Source organism: Cetorhinus maximus, unplaced genomic scaffold, assembly GCF_964194155.1.
Source record: "Cetorhinus maximus unplaced genomic scaffold, sCetMax3.hap1.1 HAP1_SCAFFOLD_2959, whole genome shotgun sequence".
NCBI classification, from domain to species: domain Eukaryota; kingdom Metazoa; phylum Chordata; class Chondrichthyes; order Lamniformes; family Cetorhinidae; genus Cetorhinus; species Cetorhinus maximus.
In genome coordinates, this window is record NW_027598889.1 from 24561 (window position 1) to 35023 (window position 10463).

General features: G+C 59.7%; 1 protein-coding gene across 1 annotated transcript; it reads right to left on the reverse strand.

Annotated features, from left to right (window-relative positions):
- Nucleotides 1-2233: 2233 nt before the first annotated feature.
- On the reverse strand, nt 2234-2644 carry LOC144677741 (histone H3-like). Its single transcript, XM_078537768.1, has one exon. The coding sequence runs from the start codon at nt 2642-2644 to the stop codon at nt 2234-2236; it is 411 nt and encodes a 136-aa protein (XP_078393894.1).
- Nucleotides 2645-10463: the final 7819 nt, after the last annotated feature.

Genomic DNA, 10463 nt, shown 5'->3' on the forward strand with positions numbered 1-10463 from the left:
GAGGGGAGGGCGTTAATGTTTGGACCAAGGCCAATTCTTCCCGGGCTGGATTGCAGTTCCCGGCCGGCCGTGTGCACAGAGAAAAGGGAGCTCTGCTCGGCCCCAACTGTTGGCGTGACCATTGTTTAGGCTGCGGTGATGCCTCGTGCCCAGGAACAGCAACATTGGGGGGGCTCGAAGGTCAAGTGAAGCGGCCATTCTTGCAGCTAGAATCAGCCAATTCCACCGCGAAAGCGACTGAGAAGAGTCCATATCACTCTAGTGGCACTGCTTTGATCTACCCCTGTCACAGAACACCACAGGGATGTGATGACGCTGGGGAGGGTGACTATACTGGAGCATTTCAGCTGTGAAGAGAGACTGGATAGACTCGATGGGCCGAAGGGCCTCTTCTGCCCCTGTGATTCTGCGCTAGGCGAGGGTTGTTTATCTTCGACCCGAGAAGACTGAGGGGGAACCTGATGAGAGGTTACAAAATCATGAGGGGCATAATCGGTGTAGATAGGAAGGAAATTGTTCCCCTTCACGGAAGTCAGGAGGTGTCCAGCTGTGGCTCAGTTCATAGCCCCCTCGCCTTTGAATCAGAGGGTCGTGGGTTCATGTCCCCACTCCCCGGAAAACCAAGAACTGTGATTGTACTCGAAAGAGTTGCAATCTGTGACTGTTGGTAACTCGAAAGAGTTTCACGGAAACCAAGAACTGTGATTGTACTTGAAAGAGTTGCAATCTGTGACTGTTGATAACTCGAAAGAGTTTCACGGACGTCGGTAACCAGGGGGCATAGATTTAATAACAGAATCACACAGTGCGGACGGGTCTGCACCGACACGTGAGAAACACCTGACCTACCTCCCTACCTACCTAAACCCCATTTATCAGCGCTTGGGCCATAGCCTTGAATGTTATGACGTGCCAAGGCAAAGGTTCAGAGGGGATCTGAGGATTTTTTCTTTTCTCCTCACCCAGAGCGTGGTTGGAATCTGGAACGTACTGCCTGAGGGGTGTGGGCGGCCGAGGCAGGAAACCTCACAACAATTAAAACGTGTTTGGATGAGCACTTGAAACGCCGTAGCAGACGGGGCTGCGGGCCAAACGCCGGACGATGGGGTTAGAAGAGATAGGTGCTTGATGGCCGGAACGGACACGAAGGGCCTGATTCTGAGCTGCATGACTCTGCTACCGTGGCTCACAATAACACAGGGAGGGGGAGGTGCGCCGTCCTCTTCACAGCTATTTAAGGATTGCGTGAGTGTATAGACAGGGTAGGGTGTGGCTCAGTTCATAGCACCCTCGCCTTTGAATCAGAGGGTTTGTGGGTTCATGTCCCACTCCCGGAAAAAACCAAGAACTGTGAATGTACTCGAAAGAGTTACATGCGATCTGTCGATAACTCGAAAGAGTTACAAATTAGTTTTAGAGAAAAAGATGATTGCGGCTCTTTCCTGTTCGGCTTTGTTGAAGGGCTCACTCTAAAAGGATTACTACATGAGGGACCGATGGCAGGTGGGAACACCAGGAACGTGACACAAAAAAAAAAGGGCTGGAATCGGACCAATCCGCATCTGTGCCTTCACCTTCATCCTTCATTAGCAAAGAAGTAAAATACTGCGGATGCTGGGAATCTGAAACAAAAAACAGAAAATGTTGGAAAAGCTCAGCAGGTCTGGCAAAACCTCTGCAGAGAGAGAGAGAGGGAGGGAGAGAGGGAGAGAGAGACTAGAGTTAACGCCTCGGGTCCGAGTGACTTGTCCGTATGGGTTCCGCAGGACTCTCCTAGAGAGGCACACGGACCCGAAACGTTTAACTGATTCTCTCCACCGACGCTGCTGAGTTTCTCCGAGAAAGTCAGGGAATGGGGTGGGTTGAGGCGGGCGAGGGTCGACCATAAGGCGCGGGAGCAGCAATTAGGCCATTCGGCCCATCGAGACTGCTCCGCCATTCAATCAACGACCACGTATCGAGGTGTAACCGCGATTTGACGGCAAAAAACAGCCTGTGGCTGGTTATTTTTTCCGGGTTTCCAGCATCCGCAGTATTTTGTCTTTCACACGACCGAAAAATAACACCTGCCTCATGGCGATTAATGCTCTCATTGGATAACTTGGTGGCTCTTAAAAGAGCCTTTGTGGTTCTCGGTGGTTGGGGAAGTCCAGAGTCGGGTAGGGTCAGTCCAGAGTCGGGTAGGGTCAGTCCAGAGTCGGGTAGGGTCAGTCCAGAGTCGGGTATGGTCAGTCTAGGCGCGCTCCCGGCGGATGCGCCGGGCCAGCTGGATGTCCTTGGGCATGATGGTGACTCGCTTGGCGTGGATGGCGCACAGGTTGGTGTCCTCAAAGAGCCCCACCAGGTAAGCCTCGCTGGCCTCCTGCAGGGCCATGACGGCCGAGCTCTGGAAGCGCAGGTCGGTCTTGAAGTCCTGAGCGATCTCTCGCACCAGGCGCTGGAAGGGCAGTTTGCGGATCAGCAGCTCGGTGGATTTCTGGTAGCGGCGGATCTCCCGCAGAGCCACAGGGCCGGGCCTGTAGCGATGGGGCTTCTTGACGCCGCCCGTGGCTGGAGCGCTCTTGCGGGCAGCTTTGGTAGCCAGCTGCTTGCGGGGAGCTTTCCCTCCGGTCGACTTGCGCGCTGTCTGCTTGGTCCTGGCCATGATAACAAACGCTGTGGAACACAGACTCTGAGAATGATGAAACTCTTTCGAGTTATCAACAGTCACAGGTTGTAACTCTTTCGAGTACAATCACAGTTCTTGGTTTTCCGGGAGTCGGACATGAACCCACAACCCTCTGATTCAAAGGCGAGGGTGCTATGGACTGAGCCACAGCTGACACCTCCCTGAGAATGATGAAGCCGCTCTGTGTCTGTCTGTGGCTCAGTCCATAGCCCCCTCGCCTTTGAATCAGAGGGTTGTGGGTTCATGTCCCACTCCCGGAAAAACCAAGAACTGTGATTGTACTCGAAAGAGTTACAATCTGTGACTGTTGATAACTCGAAAGAGTTCCCGGTAAACCAAGAACTGTGATTGTACTCGAAAGAGTTACATGCGATCTGTTGATAATTCGAAAGAGTTTCCGCTTTTATACAGCCCGCCCTGACCTGACTGAGGAAGAGAGAGGGAGAGAGAGAGAGAGAGAGAGGCGGGGAGGGGATGAGACTAGGTAACCGAGACGAAGACATAAAATGAGAATAGAATTACCTGGAAAAGCTCAGCAGCTCTTATCTCTGTGCATAAAATGCCTTTGGTCATCCAGCTCCGCCTACCAGTCGCTCCCACCCCCATTTCTTGTGAGCGCGGTTCTGAGTGTGTCAGGGTCAGTGTGTATGTGTGTATTTTACACGCATAAAGCATATTTTCCACGATGAACACTGCTTGCTCGAACCACCAATTGCGTTCAACGATACGAGAAAGCCGGGACATTTAAAAACCTATGTGTTCTGATATTTTTTTTAAATCTGCTTAATTCTTTTCTACCACAGTTGGTTACAGCGCTAGGAGAGTGTAACATGGACTGCAACGGTCCTAGAACACAGCTCTCCACCGCCTACTCAAGGGGAATGGGAGATGGGCAAGAAATCCCATCCCATGAACGCAAATAAGTCAACCTGCTTTCATTTGAATGACATTTCTACTGGCCCAGGTGAATTGGAAGACCATAAGAACATAAGGCATAGGAGCTGAAATGAGGCCCTTCGGCCCATCGAGTCTGCTCCGCCATTCAATCATGGCTGATCAGTTTCTCAACCCCATTCTCCCGCCTTCTCCCCCTGTAACCTTTGATCCCCCTTACCAGTCAAGAACCTATCGATCTCGGTCTTAAATACACTCAATGACCTGGCCTCCACAGCCTTCTGTGGCAATGAGTGAGTGAAGGGGATGGGGAGGGGAAGGGGGTGAGTGAATGGGATGGGGGAGGGGAAGGGAGTGAGTGAAGGGGATGGGGGAGGGGAAGGGGTTGAGTGAAGGGGATGGGGGTGGGGAAGGGAGTGAGTGAAGGGGATGGGGGAGGGGAAGGGGTTGAGTGAAGGGGATGGGGGTGGGGAAGGGAGTGAGTGAAGGGGATGGGGGAGGGGAAGGGGATGAGTGAAGGGGATGGGGGAGGGAAGGGGGTGAGTAAAGGGGATGGTGAAGGGGAAGGGGTGAGTGAAGGGGGTGGTGAAGGTGTTGAGTAAAGGGGATGGGGGTGGGGAAGGGAGTGAGTGAAGGGGATGGGGGTGGGGAAGGGAGTGAGTGAAAGGGATGGTGAAGGGGAAGGGGGTGAGTGAATGGATGGGCAGGGGAAGGGGGTGAGTGAAGGGGATGGAGTGGGGGAAGGGGGTGAGTGAAGGGGATGGAGTGGGGGAAGGGGGTGAGTGTAGGGAATGGGGGAGGGGAAGGGGTGAGTGAAGGGGATGTTGGACGGGAAGGGGGTGAGTGTAGGGGATGTGGGAGAGGAAGGGTGTGAGTGATGGGGATGGTGAAGGGGATGGGGGAGGGGAAGGGTGTGAGTAAGGGGAATGGGGGAGGGGAAGGATGGGAGTGAAGGTGATGGGGGAGGGGAAGGGGATGAGTGAAGGGGATGGTGGAGGTGAAGGGGATGGGGGAGAGGAAGGGGATGAGTGAAGGGGAATGGGGGTGGGGAAGGGGTTGGGGAAGGGGAGTGGAATGGGTGGGGAAGGGGGAGGGGAAGGGGTAGGGAAGGGAGATGGGAAGGCGTGTGGGGCAGGGGGTGGGGAAGGGGTGGTGTGGGGGAGCGGGAGGGGTATAGGGGGTAGGGAGGGGTGAGGGGGATGGGGAAGGGAGGGTGGTGGAGAAGAGATGGGGAGGCGGATGTGGGAAGGGGAGAGGGAGGGGATGTGGTAATGGAAGCGGATGGGGAGTGCAAGGGGATGGGGAGGGGAAGGGAATGGGGGAGGAGAAGGGAATGTGGGAGGGGAAGAGGATGGGGAGGGGAAGGGAATGGGGGAGGGGAAGGGGATGGGGAGGGGAAGGGGATGGGGTGGGGAAGGCAATGGGGAGGAGAAGGGAATGGGGAAGGGAAGGAAATGGGGGAGGGGAAGGGAATGGGGGAGGGGAAGGGGGTGAGTGAAGGGGATGGGGGAGGGGAAGGGGGTGAGTGAAGGGAATGGGGTAGGGGAAGGGGTGAGTGAAGTGGATGGTGAAGGGGAAGGGGTTGAGTGAAGGTGATGGGAGGGGAACGGTGTGAGGAACGGGAATGGGTGAGGGGAAGGATGTGAGTAAAGGGGTTGGGGGAGGGGAAGGGGGTGAGTGAAGGGGATGGGGGAGGGGAAGGGGGTGAGTGAAGGGGATGGGGGAGGGGAAGGGGTGAGTGAAGGGGTTGAGGGAGGGGAGAGGGGTGAGTGAAGGGGATGGGGGAGGGGAAGGGATGAGTGAAGGGGTTGGGGGAGGGGAATGGGGTGAGTGAAGGGGATGGTGTAGGGGAAAGGGGTGAGTGAAGGGGATGAGGGAGGGGAAGGGATGAGTGAAGGGGTTGGGGGAGGGGAATGGGGTGAGTGAAGGGGATGGTGAAGGGGAAGGGTGTGAGTGAAGGGGATGGGGGAGGGGAAGGGGGTGAGTGAAGGGGATGGGGGAGGGGAAGGGTGTGAGTGAAGGGGATGGGGAATGGAAGGGGATGAGTGAAGGGGAATGGGGGTGGGGAAGGGGTTGGGGAAGGGGAGTGGAATGTGTGGGAAGGGGGAGGGGAAGGGGTAGGGAAGGGAGATGGGAAGGCGTGTGGGGCAGGGGGTGGGGAAGGGGTGGTGAGGGGGAGGGGGAGGTGTAGAGGGGTTAGGAAGGGGGGAGGGGGAGGGAAAGGGGGAGGGGGATGGGGAAGGGAGCGTGGTGGAGGTGGGATAGGAGGCGGAGGTGGGAAGGGAAGAGGGAGGGGATGCGGTAAGGGAAGCGGATGGGGAGGGGAAGGGATTGGGAGGGGAAGGGGATGGGGAGGGGAAGGCGATGGGGAGGGGGAAGGGGATGGGGGAGGGGAAGGGGATGGGGGAGGGGAAGGGAATGGGGGAGGGTAATGGCATGGGGGAGCGGAAGGGCATGGGGAGGGGAAGGGGATGGGGAGGGGAAGCGGATGGGGGAGGGGAAGGGGATAAGTTAAGGGGATGGGGGAGGTGTAGGGGGAGTGAAGGGGATGTGGTAGGGGAAGGGGGTGAGTGAAGGTGATGGTGAAGTGAAGGGGGTGAGTGAAGGGGATGGCGTAGGGGGAGGGGGTGAGTGTAGGGGATGTGGGAGGGGAAGGGTGTGAGTGATGGGGGATGGTGAAGGGGATGGGGGAGGGGAAGGCTGTGAGTAAGGGGAATGGGGGAGGGGAAGGATGGGAGTGAAGGTGATGGGGGAGGGGAAGGGGATGAGTGAAGGGGATGGTGGAGGTGAAGGGGATGGGGGAGAGGAAGGGGATGAGTGAAGGGGAATGGGGTGGGGAGGGGTTGGGGAAGGGGAGTGGAATGGGTGGGAAGGGGGAGGGGAAGGGGTAGGGAAGGAGATGGGAAGGCGTGTGGGGCAGGTGGTGGGGAAGGGGTGGTGAGGGGCAGGGGGAGGGGTATAGGGGGTAGGGAGGGGTGAGGGGGATGGGGAAGGGAGGGTGGTGGAGAAGAGATGGGGAGGCGGATGTGGGAAGGGGAGAGGGAGGGGATGTGGTAATGGAAGCGGATGGGGAGTGCAAGGGGATGGGGAGGGGAAGGGAATGGGGGAGGAGAAGGGAATGTGGGAGGGGAAGAGGATGGGGAGGGGAAGGGAATGGGGGAGGGGAAGGGGATGGGGAGGGGAAGGGGATGGGGTGGGGAAGGCAATGGGGGAGAGAAGGGGATGGGGAAGGGAAGGAAATGGGGGAGGGGAAGGGAATGGGGGAGGGGAAGGGGGTGAGTGAAGGGGATGGGGGAGGGGAAGGGGGTGAGTGAAGGGAATGGGGTAGGGGAAGGGGTGAGTGAAGGGGATGGTGAAGGGGAAGGGGGTGAGTGAAGGGGATGGGGAGGGGAACGGTGTGAGGAACGGGAATGGGTGAGGGGAAGGATGTGAGTAAAGAGGTTGGGGGAGGGGAAGGGGGTGAGTGAAGGGGATGGGGGAGGGGAAGGGGGTGAGTGAAGGGGATGGTGAAGGGGAAGGGGGTGAGTGAAGGGGATGAGGGAGGGGAAGGGATGAGTGAAGGGGTTGGGGGAGGGGAATGGGGTGAGTGAAGAGGATGGGGGAGGGGAAGGGGGTGAGTGAAGGGGATGGTGAAGGGGAAGGGGGTGAGTGAAGGGGATGGGGAATGGAAGGGGATGAGTGAAGGGGAATGGGGGTGGGGAAGGGGTTGGGGAAGGGGTTGGGGAAGGGGAGTGGAATGTGTGGGGAAGGGGGAGGGGAAGGGGTAGGGAAGGGAGATGGGAAGGCGTGTGGGGCAGGGGGTGGGGAAGGGGTGGTGAGGGGGAGGGGGAGGTGTAGAGGGGTTAGGAATGGGGGAGGGGGAGGGAAAGGGGGAGGGGGATGGGGAAGGGAGGGTGGTGGAGGTGGGATGGGGAGGCGGAGGTGGGAAGGGAAGAGGGAGGGGATGCGGTAAGGGAAGCGGATGGGGAGGGGAAGGGGATTGGGAGGGGAAGGGGATGGGGAGGGGAAGGCGATGGGGAGGGGAAGGGGATGGGGGAGGGGAAGGGGATGGGGGAGGGGAAGGGAATGGGGGAGCGGAAGGGCATGGGGAGGGGGAGGGGATGGCGTAAGGGTAGGGGATGGGGAGGGGAAGGGGATGGGGGAGGGGAAGGGGATGGGGAGGGGAAGCGGATGGGGGAGGGGAAGGGGATAGGTTAAGGGGATGGGGGAGGTGTAGGGGGAGTGAAGGGGATGGGGGAGGGGGAGTGGGTGAGTGAAGGGGCTGGTGAAGGGGAATGGGGGTGAGTGAAGGGAATGGGGGAGGGGAAGGGGTGAGTGAAGGGGATGTTGGAGGGGAAGGGGGAAGGTGAAGGTGATGGTGAAGTGAAGGGGGTGAGTGAAGGGGATGGCGTAGGGGAAGGGGGTGAGTGTAGGGGATGTGGGAGGGGAAGGGTGTGAGTGATGGGGATGGTGAAGGGGATGGGGGAGGGGAAGGGGATGAGTCAAAGGGATGGGGTAGGGGAAGCGGGGTGAGTGAAGGGGATGGTGAAGGTGAAGGGGGTGAGTGAATTGGATGGGGAATGGAAGGGTGAGAGTAAGGGGAATGGGGGAGGGGAAGGATGTGAGTGAAGGGGATGGGGGAGGGGAAGGGGATGAGTGAAGGGGATGGTGGAGGTGAAGGGGATGGGGAGAGGAAGGGGATGAGTGAAGGGGAATGGGGGTGGAGAAGGGGTTGGGGAAGGGGAGTGGAATGGGTGGGGAAGTAGGAGGGGTAGGGGTAGGGAAGGGGAGATGGGAAGGCGTGTGGGGCAGGAGGTGGGGAAGGGGTGGTGAGGGGGAGCGGAAGGGGTAGAGGGGGAAGGGCGGGGGGAGGGGGATGGGGAAGGGAGGGTGGTGGAGAAGGGATGGGGAGGCGGGAGGTGGGAAGGGGAGTTGGAGGGGATGCGGTAATGGAAGTGGATGGGAGGGTAAGGGGATGGGGAGGGCAAGGGGATGAGGAGGGGAAGGAGATGGGGGAGGGGAAGGGGATGGGGAGGGGAAGGGAATGGGGGTGGGGAAGGGGATGGGGGATGGGAAGGGAATGGGGGAGGGGAAGGGCATTGGGGAGGGGAAGGGCATGGGGGAGGGGAAGGGGATGGGGAGGGGAAGGGGATGGGGAGGGGAAGGGGATGGGGGAGGGGAAGGGGATAGGGGAGGGGACGGGAATGGGGCAGGGAAGGGCATGGGGGAGGGGAAGGGCATGGGGGAGGGGAAGGGGATGAGGAGGGGAAGGGGATGGGGAGGGGAAGGAAATGGGGGAGGAGAAGGGAATGTGGGAGGGGAAGGGGATGGGGAGGGGAAGGGTATGGGGAGGGGAAGGGGATGGGGGAGGGGAATGGGATGGGGAGGGGAAGGGGATGGTGTAGGGGATGGGGGAGGGCAAGGGTGTGAGTGAAGGGGATGGTGAAGGGGATGGGGGAAGGGAAGGGGATGAGTGAAGGGAATGGGGTAGGGGAAGGGGGACAGTGAAGGGGTGAGTGAAGGGGAATGGGGGAGGGGAAGGTTGTGAGTGAAGGGGATGGGGGAGGGGAAGGGGATGAGTGAAGGGGATGGTAAAGGTGAAGGGGATGGGGGAGAGCAAGAGGATGAGTGAAGGGGAATGGGTGTGGGGAAGGGGTTCGGGAAGGGGAATGGAATGGGTGGGGAAGGGGGAGGGGAAGGGTTAGGGAAGGGAGATGGGAAGGCGTGTGGGGCAGGGGATGGGGAGGCGGAGGGGATGGAGTGTATGGGATGGGGAGGGGAAGGAGGTGGGGTAGGGGAAGGGGATGGGGAGCGGAAGGGAATGCGGAGGGGAAGAGGATGGGGGAGGGGAAGGGAATGGGGGAGGGGAAGGGAATGGGGAGGGGAAGGGGATGGGGAGCGGAAGGGGATGGGGAGCGGAAGGGAATGCGGAGGGGAAGAGGATGGGGGAGGGGAAGGGAATGGGGGAGGGGAAGGGAATGGGGAGGGGAAGGGCATTCGGGAGGGGAAGAGAATGGGGGAGGGGAAGAGGATGGGGCGGCGGAGGGGATGGGGTAAGGCTACGGGATGGGGAGGGGAAGGGGATGGGGAGGGAAAGGGGATGAGGAGGGGAAGGGGATGGGGGAGGAGAAGGGAATGTGGGAGGGGAAGGGAATGGTGGGAGGGAAGGGGATGGGGAGGGGAAGGGGGTGAGTGTAGGGGATGGGGGAGGGGAAGGGGATGAGTGAAGGGGATGGGGTAGGGGAAGGGGGTGAGTGAAGGGGATGGGGGAGGGGAAGGGAGTGAGTGAAGGGGATGGAAGAGGGGTAGTTGATGAGTGAAGGGAAAGGAGGGTGAGTCAAGAGGATGGGGAGTAGACGGGTTCAAGGAAGGGGAGGCGGAGGAGAAGGGGGTGAGTGAAGGGGATTGGGGAGGGGAAGGGGGTGCGTGAAGGGGATGGGGAAGGGGAAGGGGGTGAGTGAAGGGGATGGGGGGAGGGGAAGGGGGTGAGTGAAGGGGATGGTAGAGGGGAAGGGGGTGAGTGAACGGGGTGGGGGTGGGGAAGGGGGTGAGTGAAGGGGATGGTGGAGGGGAAGGGGGTGAGTGAAGGGGATAGGGGAGGGGAAGAGGGTGAGTGTAGGGGATGGGGGAGGTGAGCGGGGTGAGTGAAGAGGATGGAAAAGGCGAAGGGGGTGAGTGTAGGGGATGGGGGAGGTGAGGGGGGTGAGTGAGGGGATGGGGGAGGGGAAGGGGGTGAGTGAAGGGGATGGTGGAGGGGAAGCGGGTGAGTGATGGGGATGGTGGAGGGGAAGGGGGTTAGTTTAGGGGATTGGGGAGTAGAAGGGGTTGAGTGAAGGGGATGGGGAGGGTAAGGTGGTGTATGAAGGGGCTGGGGAGCGGAAGGGGGTGAGTGAAGGGGATGGGGTGGGGAAGGTGGTGAGTG

Coding starts and splice junctions, on each gene's coding strand:
- LOC144677741 (XM_078537768.1), bottom strand. CDS start 2,644: ATGGCCAGGACCAAGCAGACAGCGCGCAAGTCGACCGGAGGGAAAGCT.